Source organism: Mustela nigripes, chromosome 2 (assembly GCF_022355385.1).
Source record: "Mustela nigripes isolate SB6536 chromosome 2, MUSNIG.SB6536, whole genome shotgun sequence".
Lineage (NCBI taxonomy): Eukaryota > Metazoa > Chordata > Mammalia > Carnivora > Mustelidae > Mustela > Mustela nigripes.
In genome coordinates this window covers 39,983,430-40,002,356 of record NC_081558.1, presented here as the reverse complement: position 1 = coordinate 40,002,356, position 18,927 = coordinate 39,983,430, and the positions used below count along the sequence as shown (strand labels likewise).

Here is an 18,927-nt window from a genome sequence, read left to right as displayed (position 1 = left end):
TCCTCTCTCCTCATACTTCCTGGAAATCTTTGTTTTATACTTCTGAAAAATGAAAATTATTACATGATGTCTCTTCTGTTTTATAAATATAAATGAGACAGAATGTTCCCAGTGAGAGTGAATGTGTGTCTTTTGATCAAATTGTTTAGTTCTTGGTGTACAGTAGGCACTTTTGTCTATTTACTCTTGGTGGGGGTTGAATGTAATCTCTTGTTAAAACCCGATCATTTGTCAGTTAGGCTAAAAAGGAATGACATCACTCTCTCTTCCTCAAAACACATAGGAAATTCTACTTTATTTAAGACTATGCGGGGAGAATGAAATGGAGAGGAGATTTTGAACTATTTTGTCCCCATGTTTTTTACAGAAAATGCATCTTTACAATGTTATATAATGAAAGTGTGAACCATTAACTTGGGTTTTTTTTTTTTTTTTTCTTAAGTGAAAGAAACCAAAATAAACAGCTTTTTTTTTTTTTTTTCCAACTTTATCCCTGCTTAGGGAGAGGATGTTAAATCTGTCTAGAGTGTGGCTTATTGTAGTAAGATGTCTTTGAATATACTAAGAAATGGCTAACCTGTGTTTTAGTCCCACTCCTACTGTTGTTTAGATTTGGGATGATGGGCCACTTATTTGACTACAAACAAGTTTTATCTCCTCTTTGTCAAATAGGGATAAATTTACTTACCTACTTTGTAAGGCCATTTAGAAAACTAAAGGAGATACTACTTTGTGAAAACTCTTCGAAAAAAAAAAGGAGTAAGACACTAGAAAGACTTCTGCCCTTGAAAAATATAAGATGTGCTTGAAACTCCTTAAAGAGAACAAAATTGGGATTTACTTGAGCAGATAATGCTGATTAGATATTCCCTTCAAAACCCTTTTCTGCTTTTTTGCTGAATTATGGTCTCTCCATATTCTCTCTCCCTAATCACATTCCCTGGTCATCTCTGAGGTAGTAAGAATAGAGTCCGTTTCGTCTATGCAGAAACTACAGTGAATGGACCTCAGTTGGTTAGCTGAAAGCCACTCTCTGGTCAGTTAGTTGTGGGCTTACCTGCTGTGGGCTCTAAATGAATGATAATTCAAGTCATGCAGGCTAAGTACAGATTGTACATTCCGATGGAATGTCATTTCTGAGGCTGGGGAACTTGGTTTCTTGCCACTGCCGTTGAGGAAAGATCCTTTCAAGGGATGTCTGCCAGTTTGATGAGAAGCTGCCAGAATGTTGTAATGTGAGTCTAGGCCAGGTCCTTTAAGCCACAGGTTCTTGTTTCTGTTGAAGATGTTCAATAAGTAATTGAGGTTTATTTAAAAAAAATTATTTTGAAATACTCTTTATGTCTTTCTGAATGTCTTACCTAAGGCACTAAATCTCTAGGTACCTATCACCCAGCTTAAAAAGTAAAAACATCTCCATAGTTGGAGCCCCTCATTGCATCATGCTGTTTCCCCCTCAGAAGTGAACCACTGAATTTGATGTTTATTATTCCCAAGCATTTAGTTTGATTATCTAAAGTCTTTTGACTGTTCAAATTTTAATTGAATGAACATTCCTATTCTAAACAGTTGGAGTGCATATTTTCCTTCACATAGGATAAAAAAGAGATCTTTGTGAGATCATGTGAGAACACTCTGAGGGATGATGTAAGTAGTAATACTAGTACAGGCTTATAACTCACGTCTGTAGTATCGGGATCACAGAAAGTTCTGGAAATAAACATTATTTTTAATATTCAGTTTGTTGGCAAAACCTGATCTGAACTGATGTCTTTCAGTAGTTTTAAAAATCCCACTTGGTAGGCATATTCACAGATTTTGCCATAGAAATAGTAATGCATTTGAATATGGGGTGCTGCCTCAGATTTAGAGGGGGTTAAATAAAATGTGGAATGTATGTGTACCACGTTACTCTTTGAAACTCTTCAAAGAGTCTGAATCCTGAAGTCCTCTCCTGTCTGGGTAGGAAATGTGGACCTCCAGTGTCTGTGTATCGACAGCTAACAGCTCCTGATTATGTCCCTGTGTGAGGCACTGTGCAGGGCTCCACGTGACTGTTCCATGCTGGTATTGTTGCTCTTATTCATCTACCTTTTACCAATGGATGAACCAGTAGATACCTTATTGGCTTTAAAGAATTAGCATATTTTCTTACCTGAATAAAATTAGAAGACTATGGCATCCTTCATGACATTAGGAATGACTCATTTTTATTTATTTATTTATTTGACAGAGAGGCAGCGAGAGAGGGAACACAAGCAGGGGGAGTAGGGGAGGGTGAAGCAGGCTGCCCTGTGAGCAGAGAGCTCGATGTGGGGCTTGATCCCAGGACCCTGGGAACATAACCTGAGCCAAAGGCAGAGGTTTAATGACTGAGCCATCCAAGCACCTCTGTATTTTTTTTTTTTAAAGATTTTATTTATTTATTTACTTGACAGATAGAGATCAGAAGTAGGCAGAGAGGCAGACAGAGAGAGAGAGAGGAGGAAGCAGGCTCCCTGCTGAGCAGAGAGCCCAATATGGGGCTCCATCCCAGGACCCTGAGATTATGACCTGAGCCATAGGCAGAGGCTTAACCCACTGAGCCACCCAGGCACCCCACCTTGTATTTTTGAGAGAGGGAAAGAGCGCGTGCCAGGGGAGGGGCAGAGGGAGAGAGAGAATCTCAAGTAGGTTCCTCATTGAGCACAGAGCCCGACATGGGGCAGGGCTTGATCGTACAACATGAGACCACAAGCAGAAAGTAAGAGTTGGCTGCTTAACAGACTGAGCCATTCAGGCTCTCCCCCGTTCCCCCTGTGACGTTAGGAAATATGAGAAGTTTCAAAAATTCTGGGTAAACCAGAGTGCACCGTCTCTTGGATATTAAGGTAGATGTGTTTATGAGTTAGTGGTACAGAAATCTCACGTACTTGGTATTTCTCGCAGAATTCGTCTGCATTTGTGACTGCTCTATTTGTGACAGTCACACCATGTGGTTAAAAACTGAGTAATCATGTAAGGTTAGTGGTATCTCTTTCTGCTAGTGGAGCAGCTGGGAGAAACTGAAGTGACTGCTGCACTAAGAAATTTGAGAACATCTCTTCTACTTTTGAATGACGTGTTTAAGAAACGTCACCATTTTCTCAAATACTGTTTTCTCACAAGTTTAAAGTTTCTCTTATTCTGCCTTTGGGTGAGACAGTATCCATGAAGTTTTGCTGATGGCTCGTATTTTACTCATTTTTTTCACAGTCTGTTTTTCCCCCCTTAAATGAAACATAGCTCTGTTTTCTCTGATGATAAAAGCTGTATAAATTCATTACGAAAATATAACAAAGAAAGAGAAGCATTCATAATTCCAAGACCCAGGTATCTTCTCTTAACTGAGAAATTTAACCCTTTATGGGGAGGTTTAGTCCTTTATATTTTTTCCTTCCAACCATTTACATTTGCTTGGAAACTTCTGTATTTCATACTGATAATGAGAAGAAGATTATTATTTTTTTCTTTTTTTTTTTTAAGATTTTATTTATTTATTTGACACAGAGAGAGAGATCACAAGTAGGCAGAGAGGCAGGCAGAGAGAGAGGGGGAAGCAGGCTCCCTGCTGAGCAGAGAGCCCGATGCGGGGCTCGATCCAGGACCCTGAGATCATGACCTGAGCCGAAGGCAGAGGCTTAACCACTGAGCCACCCAGGTGCCCCTATTTTTTTTTTCTGAAACAAATTCTTTTTAACGTATCTCCCACTCTACCCCCTCCCCTTTTTCCTTTCCCTTCTGAAATTGCTGCCAGCCACCAGGGCGCCTTTAGAAAACTGCCCTGGCTGCTCAAAGTCAGGCCTTCACAACAAGCTTTAGGGCGGTAGTGGCTGCCAGGAGCAACAGTCCTAGAGTCTCTGGGCGCCAGCCCAGCAAGCTCCTGGGACTGCTGCTGCCAGCAGCCACAGGATGCTGGCTTGCTGGCCCTGTCCTTCCCTCAGCTGCACCAGGAGACCTATTGGCCAGATGTGCACACAGGTCTTCATTCTCTATCTGGAGATTCTCTGCCCTTGCTGTGCCAAAACTTAACATAAGCCTGGTTTAAATCCTGCATGACTTTTTCTTGGCAATAACCCTCTTCAAATGACTCTTGTAACAGGGGCCATAACGTTGCTTCAGAAAAGAGAGAGAATCACTTCTGTTCTTCTGTAGCTGAACATGTCCCAACCTCTTATCTTTCTGCCTTTGGTTCATTGATGCCATAGATGGGTTGCTCTGCTCCAGGCTAACTTTGCTTTGTAGTTTGTTCTGGTTTTTCTTGAGGGTCCAGTTGGAACAGGGCGACTGTGTGTGACTGTATATAAGACGAGCCTGGTGGGGTTTGTGCTGCCATGGACATTAGTGTTTTTTGGGGTACAGGCTACATAGCTCCATGTGGAAGTCCTAAGTCTGGGAGCCAGAGGAAAGAGGAGGGAGAGGGAAAGGAGAGCTGCATTCTTACTGTCTAGTTTCCATTCCCCTGAGAGCAGGAACCTTGTCTTTGTGTTTCTTTCTGGATTTCTAGCACCCAAGCAGGCCCTTGTACAGTATTTGCTGAATGAATGATTTAATACTGAAGGCCAGGAACAGTGCTAGGGATACAGTGAGGAAAAAGATTGACTAGACTCCTGTCCTCGTGGAAGCTTCTAGTGGGGGGATAGAGAGTAACCATGTAAGCAATAAATAAGAATATTTCCGATACTGACAAGTGAAGGAAAGGAAAAAGTGATGTGAGAGCCTGGGGGGCCAGGGGAGGGCAGGGGGATAGGGTGACCACTTTGGCAAGGATGCCCAGAAAAGGCCCCTTGGAGGAGGTGGCATTTGCACAGAGTCTTGAATGATGAAAAGTGTACTGAAAATGCTAAGACTCAGAATTCTAGAAATGGAAGATGTGCTATGTAGATTTGAGCTGGGGGATTTGAGCCAGAAGGAGAAGGTAGGTGAGGGTGAAGTGCAGGACAGGGGAGGGATTATGCAGAGCTGTGAGCTGTGGGGAAAGTCCATTTTTTTTCCTCAGTGCATTTAGTATTTTGAAATGACTATGGTTCTTTTAGTCCATTTATCCTTTGAAATGTAGAGATACCCACAGAAACTCCCAGGTTATACCCCACTTGTGACCTTCTATCTTGTCTAGGTGAAATAATGAAGCGGCATTTCTTTTTTTTTTTTTAAAGATTTTATTTATTTATTTGACAGAGAGAGATCACAAGTAGACGGAGAGGCAGGCAGAGAGAGAGAAAGAGAGAAGGAAGCAGGCTCCCCGCTGAGCAGAGAGCCCAATGCGGGGCTCGATCCCAGAACCCTGAGATCATGACCCGAGCCAAAGGCAGCAGCTTAACCCACTGAGCCACCCAGGCGCCCCTGAAGCGGCACATTTTAATCTCTTTTTTCTTTTTATTGCTGTGGGAAGTAAGGAAATGGCAGGGGAGGGAGGTTAGGTAATCTCAGTAGGAAAGCAGCCAGGGAGTAACAGGGAACAGTAGTGGGACAGGCAGACAGAAAGAAAGGAGGCTAACTTTATTGAATGTATCAAGCCCTGTACTTGATGCCTTACTCAGATTATTTCATTTAATCCTCATCGTAGCTTGTGGTAGACAGAAGGATGCTCCTTTCCACCCCATTCCCTAAGATGTCTGTGTGCCAGTCCTCGGAGCATGGAACATGTCACATTATGAGGCGGAAGGGACTTTGCACATGTGATTAACTTAAGGATCTTGTGATGGGCAGGTGATTGAGCCCAAACCAGATGGGTCCTGTCTAATCATGGGGCCTTTGAAAAAGGAAGTAAGAGAGTCAGAGTGGAAAAAGATGGCCATGTGGCGATGGAAGCCGAGGGAGGAAGGGCATTGTCATGGAGGCCACCAGCCAAGGAATAAGAAAGCCACCCTCCAGGATGGAAGAGACAAAGCAAGTGATTCTCCCCTAGAACCTTGAGCAGGAACCAGCCTTGTCTTTCCCTTGTTTGAGCCTGGAGACACTGATTCTGGACCTCGGAGCTCCGGAACTAGAAGAGGATATGTTTGTGTTGTGACCACTACGTTTGTAGTAACTTGTTACAGCAAGAGGAGAGTAGTACCCAGCCCCTCAATGGAGGTGTGACCAGACACGTTCACAGAAAGGAAGCTGAGGTCTAGGGAAGTTGCACAGTTAGACTAGAGCAGTCTTTGACTGCAGTCTAGGTTTCTCTGCTGCATCATGCTGCTTTCAGAAATGTATGTGTGTGTGTGTGCGCGCTGTACACGTGGGTACGTGCAGGGAGCTCCTTGGGGCAAGGAGGAAAGGGACTGGGTGACTCATGCGTACTGGGGAGGAGGACTTGGGGTTCGTGGGCAGGAAACGACTCTCATAGTAGTTATCTAGCTGAGGTGAGTCCTATGTGTACAGTAGAACTGGGCTTCTTCCCCCAGGGCCTACGTCAGTACCTTTTCCAGCTCTGTGTCTGGAGGAGCTAATGGCAGGTGGGTGAGCAAGCAAGAGAGGAAGAGTCCAGATTATCCTGCTTGGAGAAGAGATGTTTCTGGTGGATTAAAATGGAGCTATGAAAGCATTATCCCATGGAAACATTGCCACGGGGTTGTTACACTGTTTGTATCTAGAGTACTCTATTTAAAGTTTATTGTATTTTGAATAAACTTGCGGGTTACCATGAGCATGTAACTACTATTTTTATAATAGTATTTCTATAGGAAAATACGGTCTTAATTTCCCAAAAGCGATTGTAAAGGAACTTTTGGAATGTAAAATTTTATTTGGGAACCACCAGTAATCAGGTTTTTGCCTAGAATGTTTGTAGTTAGAAGTATTAACATGTTCTGGTTGTGACTTCTATAAGTTCTGTGGACCCTTTTGCAGTATTCGTATGTGCTTTGATTAAATGTTGATACTACTCAAGCTAAGTGGATTGTGGTAGGAATGAGTGAGGTTTTGTTTTTTATTTTTTTAGGCACAAATTTTGATTGTGTGTATCCTAGTGTCTCCTTGGCTCCTTCAGTTTAGTTCATTTCTTTGCAGGTATTTTACCTTACAGCTCTCAACTTTGAGCCTGGTTATCAGGCACTCACCTCTCTTCCATTTACAAATCTCGTTTTCAGTTTGACTTTACCACTCTGTCAAGTTATTTCCCTTGATTTCTTTTAGCTAATACAGTTGAAGGTTCTTCCAAATTCCATACTTCTCACTTAGGGTAACTGGAATGGGGAGGTTGAACAAAGAAAAAAAGGTATAGCTTTAGGAATATTTTGCATTGTGTGAGGTTTCTTGGCTTCATCATTCCAACCAAAAGAAAAAAACTCCATGGTATCCCGGACAGTTTTCCTACTCTACCTGTTTTCTGTAGGATTTGGCCTAGGACACGTGCTACATATCAATGTGTGTATATCCAGGTAAAGGTTTTTACAGTAAAGCTGAATATTACTTAGGATTAGATTTTTAAATTTGAAAATAGAAAATCATATACATTTAAATTGCCCTTAAAAATTCTTAAATCTGCTTATAAAGTAGAATGCACACAGTTTTATATATAAGTTTTATTTGGTAATCCTTATTGAGACTGGCTGACTTAGACCTTAGGAAGAAACAAAAGGGAAGTCTTTGTGTAGATGTTCAAACCGTTGATATTCCAACTGTTTTGCCTATTGAAAGAAGATAATTTTCAGAGTGCCTGGGTGGCTCAGATGGATAAGTGACTGCCTTTGGTTCAGGTTATGATCTCCAGGTCTTGGGCTTGAACCCTGTGGTGGGCTCCCTGCTTATCGGAGAGTTAGCTTCTCTCTCTGCCTCTTCCCGCTGCTCGTGCTCTGTCTCTGTCTCTCTCAAATGAATAAATAAATTTTTAAAAAAGATTTTATTTATTTATTTGTCAGTGAGAGAGAGCGCATGAGCACAAGCAGGGTGAGCGGCAGGCAGAGGGAGAAGCAGACTCCCCACTGAGCCGGGAGCCTAATGTGGAACTCGATCCCAGGATCCCGGGATCATGACCTAAGCTTAAGGCAGACAGACGCTTAACCAGCTGAGCCATCCAGGTGTCCCTGAATAAATAAAGTCTTAAAAGAAAGAAAAAAAAAAAGAAGACAATTTGCAGTGATACAAACAGACTTTTATTTAACACTTCAGGAAGCAAAGGGTCTCCATTTAGAGAATTACAAAATGGGGCCAAAGGCGGAAAGCTTTTATAGGATGAAGAATAAAGAACAAGGAAGAGAAAGATAGGAAGTATCTGATTGGCTACACAGTCCACCTAGTTTGGGGGAGAATAAACAAGGAAGGAACTATAGCGCCCAAGGTTGGCTTGGCCTCGAGATTGGCTGACTAGGTGTAGTGCACTTCTGGTCAAGCAGAGTTTTACAGGCATGTAAAAGTTATCTAAATTTTTTTTTGCTGATGTGGCAGGAGCACCTCCATCTTACTGGCTAGAAATTTATTTAAACATGCTGTTAATAACTTTCAAATTTCTATGAGTAAATGGGGAAGATATGAATTACTTGCTTACACAGGTTTATTTATTTTTTTTAATGGTAGACTTTTATAGCTCTAATATATATTGATCACTTTGTTGTAAGGATTAAATGAGATAATTTATGTGAAAGTGTCCAGCGGGGCCTGGCAAGCAATAGGTGTTTAACAAACATTTGCTGGATTTGAATTGAAATGTCACAGGTAATATGATCAGATGGTTCCTTTGTTTTGGCCTTTTGTGTGAAATTTTTCAGTGATGGCATGGGAGATAGCAATTATTCTTTCTTTTTTGTTCTTAGGATGAATTGAGTGATGTTATTGATGTTAAGGATCCAGATTTCACTCCTGCAGCTGAACGAAGGCAGAAACGCCTGGCTGCTGAGCTGGCCAAATTTGATCCTGATCATTATCTGTGAGTACTGAGTTTTTTGAGGATTAAGGGTTTGACTTGACATTGACTTGAAAATTTTTGAATGTCTTTGTAAGTATGCTAGGCATGTGGTTTTGGGATTCTAGAAATTAGTGATGGCTCAGAACCTTAACTGACATTTGAATTAACCTACAAACTTACGCTTCTTTGATCTTTGTAAGGTGTGCTTCTCAGGAGGTCATTCTGGCAATGGAGAACTCTTAATGTACTTCTTTTTTTTTTTTTTTTTTAAAGATTTTATTTATTTATTTGACAGACAGAGATCACAAGTAGGCAGAGAGGCAGGCAGAGAGAGAGAGAGGAGGAAGCATGCTCCCCGCTGAGTGGAGAGCCCAATGTGGGACTCGATCCCAGAACCCTGGGATCATGACCTGAGCTGAAGGCAGAGGCTTTAACCCACTGAGCCACCCAGGTGCCCTTAATGTACTTCTTTATGTGTTTTCTCGGGAGGCTGCAAAGTAGAACACGGCATTCATGAGAGTATTTTTAGTTCTTTTCAGTAGACTTTTTGTTGCAATTAACGGTATATGTAAATGAAAAGATGTTTCAGTTTCTTTAAGAATTTGAATCTACATGTCCTGCATTTCTTGGCTGATCCAGGGTATTCCCAACACTTGATCTGCGAGCACTTGTAATTGAAGATCTGAGTCTAATTAACAAATAATTATTCATTGTGGTAGGGTATAAATAAAATCTAATTTTAAGTTTGCTGTATTTCCCATCTACTTTAATTACATCTTTCACCACAGTGTGTCTCTGTCAGGCTTGTATTTGCCTAATAAGCTTATCTAGTTAATGGATAGGTAAATAATCACTTGAGACATTGTGATGTCTCTCATTGGCCAGGAATAGTAGCACTTCTTCCAAGTAAGGGATTGTCACAGAGGATAGTCTCTGTGGATGCTAGACTCTCTAGGATGTGAATCGTATGTACATACAGGCCTCAATTATTATTCTTCCGAAGCTCTAGGCCAACAACTTCTAAACTGTTATATGTGCAGCTATAAGCATCATATTCCCTTATTTTCTATAGTGCGTTCAGCTTATCAGGTGCTCTCAAATGATTATTTAAATTCATTTTCACAACAGTTGGGGAAAGAAGGTTAAGGGACTTGTCCAAGGTCATAACACTGCTAAGTTGCTAGGTCTGGAATCGAAAAAAATCTTTCCATTTGTCATTTTGTATTTCCTTTTCATGTACACTATTTCAGTTTAACTGCTGTTGCTCTTGTGATTAACATTCTATCTCCTGTGACACAGTGGGAGACTAATTGGAATGGCAGAAGTATATCTTGTGATGTGCAAATGCATTGAGTGATGTGTAGTGATAAATGGTCGAACTATTCAACGTCCTGGGGGGAACTGGGTAAGAGCAGGGTATGTTATATTTTGGAGGACATCTGAGAGATTCAGCTGCATTTACATTGCCATTTCTAATTACCTTTATCTCTCCAATTGTGGTTTTTAAAGGTCCACTGAAGAGTAATTTGAAGAAACCTATTTAAAATCATGCTGAATATTTAAAGTGGGAAATTTCTTTGTCAGCAAATTTCTCGGGCAGCATGAAAACAGAATGAGCTTTACAAGACTAAAATTTCAAGTGGGAGGGAGCTTAATTAGAAGAACTGCCTATCTCTTCTCTTCTCAAACTGGAAGAATAACTGTGTGGCCTGAGAGAATTAGGAAATTGGAATTTATACTTAGCAGTGTGATATTATATGCAGTCCTTATTTTTCTCCATCTTCTGTGTTTCTTTATCCAGAAACTCATTTTCTTTCACAATATGCATGAACTGTTCTTTCCGTTTCTCAAGGAGTGGTTTAAATTTAGTCATGGGCAGGTCGGAGAGTGGAAGCTGTGAGGTAAAGGTTCTTTGTGACTTTTCCAATAGCAGTAAGACTTTGGCTTATTGTCCTTTTTGTGTTATTTCTTACTCTTTATTTTTATTAGCTGACTGACTCACCCAAATGTGCTAATAATAAATGAAGTGCAAGTAAAATTCTTTAAAATTTTCAATTAAAATTTTTTTGGCTCAGTGCTTTTTAAATTGTTCTTATTGGTTAATACAGTGGAAGAAAAGGTTTACTTCAGTTTTTATCTACCTTGCAGGCAATGCATCGTGTGTATTATAGTACACATTTAGGTATGTAAATGTAATGTACAAGATTAATGCATAATATATATTATGTGAGTGTGTACTATATGACACTTTCAAGTTGTTTGACATATCCTTACTGGTCATGATGTCTTTTCATGGTGTCAGGTTTTTTGGAAGCTTGGGAAACCAATTTTAAATCTGTCCTGAGGCAGAACACAGTGAGGTTAATTCATTATATAGAAAATTCATACATTTCAAAGGGATATATAAATGACTTAGAATAACTATTATTTTTTAAATCTTTTGTCGTAAATTCTAGATGCCATCATGTGATGTTTTTCCCCACTGTGTGACACATACTGTTTTTGATTATCTATATTTCTCCATTTGTAACTCCTTTTGGATATTATTTTTACGCTACAGTTTGTCGAAGCCTTCTTGAATTATTTAATAGGCTTTCCCGTTTTGCTTATCATAGCCAAGTTTTTATATTTCTCTTGCTGAGAGTGTTTTGTTTTTTGTTTTTTCCTTCCCCAGGCAAATTGTTTTTTAATTGTTGGCATCTCTTCTGCGTTAACCAATTCCTAAAATCTGCGTGTTTCCTTTTTTGGGAGAAAAATAGAAGAATTTAGTCAACACTTTAAATACTGTGAGATAAGAAAAGGTACAAAAATGATCGTAGCATTTGGGGTGCCATTTTAAATTGTAACTTTTCAGTGCTGTGCATTTTTTAAAGAGTTTGGTATACTGATTAGGCTTTTGCATTGATTGAGGAGTCTCAAGACTGTAAGTAGTAGTGATGAGGCTGGGAAGAGGGCCACCTGCTCCCAACATGGCTCTTTATTCAAAATGGCAAGCTTAGGAACAAGCATGAGAGTAAAATTTCACCCGTTCATTCTGTCACATGTTCCCTTACTTGTTCAAGTACGTGTTTGGATGAACTGCATGCTGGGTAGGTCACAGACCCTGAGGATTAGCATGAGTATAAAAAGGTCCCTGTGCTCATGGGGCTTCCGTTCTAGTGGGGAAGCAGATAATATTTCGAATGTGGTAAGTGCTCTGAAGAAAAGCCACATTATTAAGGGTTTGGAGAGCGACTCCTCTAGTGCAACCTGTCCAAAAATCAAGCCCATCATTTTTACCTGAAAAGTCTTCCTGAATTTTCTCTTTGGTGGAGTGTACCATTTTTCATGCCAGTCACCCAGGGTAGAAACTTGGGATTTATTTTTGACTGCTACCTCACCCCACACTCCTAATCTATCCTGAAGTGGTACTATTTATCTCTTTACTGTTTCCTTCACTCACTGTCTCTCTGGTCCTCGTATGTATCTGCCTTAGTGCAGCAGTCGTGTTTGGCATCTCCACCTCTACACTTCCACAGATCCATCAGCCATAAACCCGGCAGTATTATGTCTTGAATACTGACAATGAACATCCGCTTAAAATCTTACTGGGTTCTCCGTTGCTTAAGGCATAAACTTCTACCTCCTTAGCATGGCATAGAAAGTTCTTTGTGATCTGGACCGTGCCTGCCTCTGGAGCTTCCCTTTTGCCTCTCTGCCCATGTTTTACACTACAGCAGTAATGAATTTTAGTATTACTCCTCTTGTACCCCACAACTTCTTGCACACTTGTTATTCATGATACTCCCCTGATAGCTTTTTCTCTCCTGCCCCACCTTGCTGAAATAACTTCTACTTATCTTTTAAGACTGAGTTCCATTGTCATCCGTTGGTGCCTCCCTCCCAGAGAGAGGAAGCCCTCCTCTGTGCTCCCAAGTTACAGCGCATCTTGATTGTATGTCATTCTGTGTTTGTCTCCATTCCTATTACATTCTGGAGCCCTGAATGGCCAGGATCATCTTACTGATCTTCATCTCCCTGAAGCTGCTTGTGCACTGGGAACTCAGTAAATGCTCGTTGAATGAACAACACTTAAAAATTTGGAAATAAATTTATTTTGTAAAGTAGAACATTAGGTCAACCTCAGACCTCAGACCTTTTTCACGAAACTAACCACGGACAGAATAAGAAATAAACCATCACATTTTAAACTATTGGGAATCTATTTAAACACTTTGAAATTTTTGGAGAGAGGGCATGGAGGTGATAGAGATCTTTTACAAAGTCATGTTTTGTTTAGTTCTCTTCCCCATCACTTGTCTCTTGGGGGAAATGCAGCATCTTTTCAGATGGGACCTTCTACTCTTGACTTAAATGTTATCAACACTCTGGTGTCTGGATTACTTTTTTCTTATCCTGCAAGTTCTTGCTGGGCAGTTCTGTCTTCTACCTTGGTCTCTGTCACTGTCTAAATGCTTGTGACTCCCACATGTCTCTCCTGAGCATCAGATTTGTATAGTTAGCTGCCTACTGCACCGGTCTCTGTATGTTATACAAGGACATTTCAAACTCATCTGTTCCAAGCAGAGGTCATAATGTCTCCATACAGCTCTGTTGGTGTCCTGTGTATCTGTCTCATCAGAAGGCACTGTCATCCACTGAATTGTCCAGGCTGGAATGCCAGGCATAAACCTTGACTCCTGGCTCCCTTTACTGCTGCATCCTATGGAATCTGGCTTCTGGCTCTGAGTCACATCCACCCACTTTGCTCTGTGTCCATGGCTGCTACCCTCTTCTAGGCCTTCATGATTTCTGTGCCTTGAGGCTTGTTCCTTTCGACCACTTTCCCGACTGCAGTGAGAATGATATTCCAAGACACACCGATATCAGACCCATATGTAAAAGCGTTTAAGTGTTCAGTTGTTTTGAGGGATAAAAATCCAATAGAGTTTTTTGACGTGGCTTACAATGTTGTCACTACAACATAATATTTTCAGCTGTTCTCAGCTCCCCCCCCCCCCCCCCCCTTAAATGTGCCTTCTTGTTTCCTAGCCTTTGCTAACTATTCTTTTCAGCTCAGGATATACCTTCCCACCCTTCTTAGTCTGGTTAACTATTAATTATGATCAGCTATTGGCTTAGATAGTCTCTTCTCCAGGGACCTTCCCTGTCATCCCAATTTCACTTTGCTGTAGATGCTTGTACTATTAGGTCATAGCAATTATATAGCATTTACATTGTGATTGTTGGACTCTCCCATGATGCTGTAAGTTCCATAAGGACCGTGACTGCCTGTGTCTTGTCAGCCATGTAATCTCACTGCCCCAAATGGAGTTGGAACAGGGTAAAGAGGGTGAAGAGTCAGTGCTTTTTTTTTTTTTAACTTAGCATTTTAGCCATTTACTCATATTACTTATGTTTTTGAAATATCTCTCATGCATGTGACAAAATTGATACTGAGAATTACTGTTTCGAGATCATTACTATTCAGTTTTGTCCAATATGGGCTTTTATTTCCTCAAGCATTAAAATGGAATGTTTATATTGGTTAATAATGTGGATTCTGGAGTTAGATTTAATTCAGTCCAGATCCTGGCCATATTTCTTTCTGGTTCTTTGACTTTGGCCATGATGTACAAATTTTCTGATCCTGAGTTTCCATTCGTGTAAAATGGGAGTATTAACAGTTCCCCCTGCGCCTGGGGGTGGTGTGAGGATTCAAGAAAATAATGGGTGAAAACAGTCAGTACAGTGCTTGGCACATACAGATAATTCTGTAAGTTATCTATGATACTTCTTTTTAGAAAGATTTCACTGTCTCAGTTGAAAGCAAAAATATTTCAGATCATAAAACTTTCAGCTAGAAAATCAATTTATGAAATCAACTATTTCCTTGAGTTTCTTTCTTTTTTTTTTTTTTTTTAAGATTTTATTTATTTACTTCACAGACAGAGATCACAAGTAGGCAGAGAGGCAGGCAGAGAGAGAGGAGGAAGCAGGCTTCCAGCTGAGCAGAGAGCTTGATGCGGGGGCTTGATCCCAGGACCCTGGCATCATGACCCAAGCCAAAGGCAGAGGCTTTAATCCACTGAACCACCCAGGTGACCCTTGAGTTTCTAATTAACTGAAATATAAATGAATTTTTCACCCAGAGTTATACCTTTTGTCACTCTCTTCCTACAAATACAGTTTTCAACTTTGAATGCAGGGTTGTAATTTCTGTCCTCCAGGGGTGTATTTTGAATGTAGCAGTTATTTTTCAAGTTAAAACTGAGAAAGTAGGGGCGTCTGGGTGGCTTAGTCGGTTCAACATCTGCCTTCCACTCAGGTTGTGATCCTGGTGTCCTGGGATGGAGCCCTGTGCTGGGCTCCCTGCTTGGAGGGAGTCTGCTTCTCCCTCTGCCCTTCCCCCCAACTTGTGCTCTCTGTCTTGCTCAGTCTCTCTCTCAGTTAAGTAAATAAAATGTTAAAAAAAAAGACAAACCTGAGAAAGTAAAGTATAGGAAAATTAATTTTCTGTTTTTTACAAAGGTTGCTTTTTTCTTTTTCAGTCATTTTAAGCAAAGGAACTATTAGGATTAGCAGAGTTATGAAAGAGAAATTGCCTCTGGGTAGAAAGTGTGAAGGCACATGCTAAAAAATGTGCATGTGTGTTTATGTGTAGCCTTTTTGTGGGTATGCAGTATCCTGTGTTTCCTCTTGATATGTTTATTTTCCTTTGCTTGGTGGAGTTAAGTGTTTTCCTTTATTGTAACCTTACCAAAATACATGGTACTTACAAAACTAGCCCAGGTTCCATGCTTCAGTCCATTGTGTGTTCAGATTTGCTTCTTCGCCCCATGCCATAACCGTACAGGAGATGGGCTTTCAGGGGAGGACTGGTCTTCTGTGTACCTTGTTTCTGAAGAGAGCAGAAATGTCGGCTATGCCTTTAGCCAAATGCTTAGTTTTCACTTTATGGTGATGAATGTGACCACAAAGAAAGTAAATACAGTGCTTGTTTCCTTGATCTGTACTTTGAATTAATAATTTGTATTTCTAGTACAAATGTGATGAGTTTAGATAAAAATCTTAAAAAATGAAAACCAGCCCAGTTCTGTGTAACACACTCGTTCACTGTTTTCTTTCCAGAGCTGACTTTTTTGAAGACGAGGCTGTTAAACAGGTTTTGAAGTATAATCCTTGGTGGACTGATATATATTCAGAAATGATGGCCTCTTTGGGAAAGAGTCAGGAGCAAGAAAATCATGCTGCATTAGGTAAGAAACTCAAAATTAGACTCATTTGTTGACCATCTTCCCTGTTATTAAGCACACAATGCTAATTGCCTCATAGAGGGAAGATACTGTTTTGGTTTGCTAATTTTAAAGACTACATTTAGTCTTTACCCTGGATTGGAAAATGCCACTCTGTGATTAGACTTGTCTTAGAACAGTCTTTTGACATATGCTTTACTTTTGAATGATTGGGGTCCTTTTTAAAATTTTTTATATTTTAAGTAAAATTAGGCACATGAACACACAGGACATTTGTAGTAGTTAAATAATCTGCTTGAAAGATCTGAACATTTAGGGGCATCTGGTGGCTCAGTCGGTTGAGCATCTGATACTTCATGTAGGCTTGAGTTATGATCTCATGGGTTGTGGGGTAGAGCCCCCCTCACCTGGCTCCACATCCAGCAGGGAGTCTGCTTGGGGATTCTCTTCCTCTGCCCCTCCCCTCACTTGCATGCTTGCGTGTGCATGCACACATACTCTCTCAAATAAATAAAAAATCTTAAAAAGAAAAAAAAGATCTGAACATTCCTCTCAAGTAGGGACATTTGAGTATTAGTAGTAGTGGAAAATATCTAGTTTTCATTTCTTTTGTTGAATGCATTTGACCTATCCTCCCCAGTTTTTTCAGAATATTAATTATGTACGTTAGAATTTTAAGTTTCCAGTAAATCAAGAATAGAAGGCCCATGTGTTCTCTCATACTGATTTCACTTTTCTTTCTGTATTCAAAATGAAATTTCAATGTTTAAATGAAAGGAATACATATACATGATTTGGAATATAGAATCTTCTCACTCCAGATTCCTCTTCCTGAAAGTAATCACTGTTAGTAATTTTGGGGTGTTTTCAGTGCATATACCCACATCTGAATATTTGCTCTAAGAAATTCATACACATAGACTCCTATGCACTCTGTTCTTCCCTTGCTTTCTCCAGTTCGTAGTCTATATTCTCTTCTGTATGGGTACTTAGGGCTCTACCTGAGCTTTAGTGCCTACCTAGCATACTGTTGTGTATACAGGTGCACATACGGCCCTTGACTACTGATGGACCTTTGGGTTATTTGCAGTTTTCTGCATTGGCCTCCTTTGGCCACTCAGGCTGAAGTCGCTACAGGGATGTTGCAGAGCGGTATTTTGATTCTCAGTGTAGTAATGCAGTAGTCTGTCATTTGCTCTGTTTCCATTGTTTAGCATAGTGCCTGTTATATAACAAGTACTCAGTAAATATTTAGAGAATAAATAAATGCTGCTGTCAATATTTTTGTAGTTCACTTTTGTTAAGAGTTTAGGTGATTTCTACCAAGTTGAAAAATTGCTACTTTAATCTTTTATAATTGACTCTACTGCAGAAGAGAAACTCATTTATAAATAATGACTCTTGTTACATTGTTTTCAACAAATCCTTGGTTTTATATTTGAGTTGAAGAATCTTTCAGAGACTTCCTACATTATATTGACAAATTTTCAGGTAGAGTCTTGCTAACACAATGTACATAGGTAAGTATGTATGCCATGTAGATCTCTTTGGAAAGCTTGTTCACTCTGAAATCCTCAAGGTTATCTAGTGGTCTCAATCAGTTTCCCCAGTTTCAGTGCAGTATTTTAATGAGGTGGTGTGGGTGGATATTGGTGGTTGTGCAGTTGAGTTTTCTGCCCACAAGGGTGAGCTAGTTGCCCTAAAAATCAAGAAAAGGCATTCCCTTTGATTTAAATTCTAACTCCCTTTACTTTCATCAATTGTAGCTTGTCCTTGGTCCTGTTTTCTGTGAGAGCCAACTTTTGAGTTAGGTTAGTTCTCTGTGTATAATTTTCTCAGAAGATTAAGCCAGGTCATCACTTTAAAACCACTACCCCTCCCATTCCTTCATCTTCATCCAACCTAGGGCGTGTACCCCAACTAGTGTTTAAGGAGCAGTCAGAATTGTTCTATGAAGCTAGTAATGGGGATCCATTTTTTAAAAATCACCTTTAAAAATAGCAAGGACCTGTGATGTAAAGTAGAAGAACTCGAGTTCTGTGTCGTTGTACAGAAAGTACCTTTTCTACATCTGCCAAGTAGAGGGTTAAGGATGGGATAGAAGCTAAAGATGGCTCTTGGGCATTAATGCCTTGCTCCACTGCAGGCTAGTTTGTGATCTTGCATCTTTCCTGGGTTGCTGCCTACCTCATAGAGTTGGCTTGATGATCGAATGAGATGATGTACTTAAAGTCCCTAGCATGTTGTGAATGGTAGAGATTATTATTGCAGAGTAGAAACAATGGCAGGAGAGCCAGGAATCGAATGGCTTCTCTGTAAAATTATAATTGTTTTATGTTTGTAAAACTTTGAGGGGAACTTTTTTTTTTTTTTTAAAGATTTTATTTATTTATTTGACAGAGAGAAATCACAAGTACACTGAGAGGCAGGCAGAGAGAGAGAGAAGGAAGCAGGCTCCCTGCTGAGCAGAGAGCCCGATGCGGGACTCGATCCCAGGACCCTGAGATCATGACCTGAGCCGAAGGCAGAGGCCTAAACCACTGAGCCACCCAGGCGCCCCAGGGGAACTTTTTTGTTAATGAGATTTTTCTTTCTTCCTTCCTTTTTTTTTTTTTCCGTTTCCCTTGTTCAAGTATTTGAGACACCTAGAATTGGGAAAACAAGATGAAGTGTGGTGGTGAACCAGATTATAATATGGGTGAAAGGGAATCAGCCAAGAAATAAACCTTGAAGTCCTCAGCCTACTCAGCAAGTGTGCTACTGCTGGATTTTCCCCTCTACTTCCTCTTTGTTCTGTGCCTCCCAGGTCTCCTTCCTTTCTGTGTCATGGCAGTGGGGTATTTTCTC

General features: G+C 40.3%; 1 protein-coding gene across 1 annotated transcript in view; it reads left to right on the top strand.

Moving 5' to 3' along the window:
* The window catches only part of SHQ1 (SHQ1, H/ACA ribonucleoprotein assembly factor), a 102,926-nt gene that overhangs the window by 9,988 nt on the left and 74,011 nt on the right, over positions 1 to 18,927 (top strand). The window contains exons 5-6 of the mRNA XM_059390161.1: positions 8,754 to 8,866; positions 15,956 to 16,083. Coding sequence (XP_059246144.1) covers positions 8,754 to 8,866; positions 15,956 to 16,083 — 241 coding nt within the window. The remainder of the gene's footprint in view (positions 1 to 8,753; positions 8,867 to 15,955; positions 16,084 to 18,927) is intronic.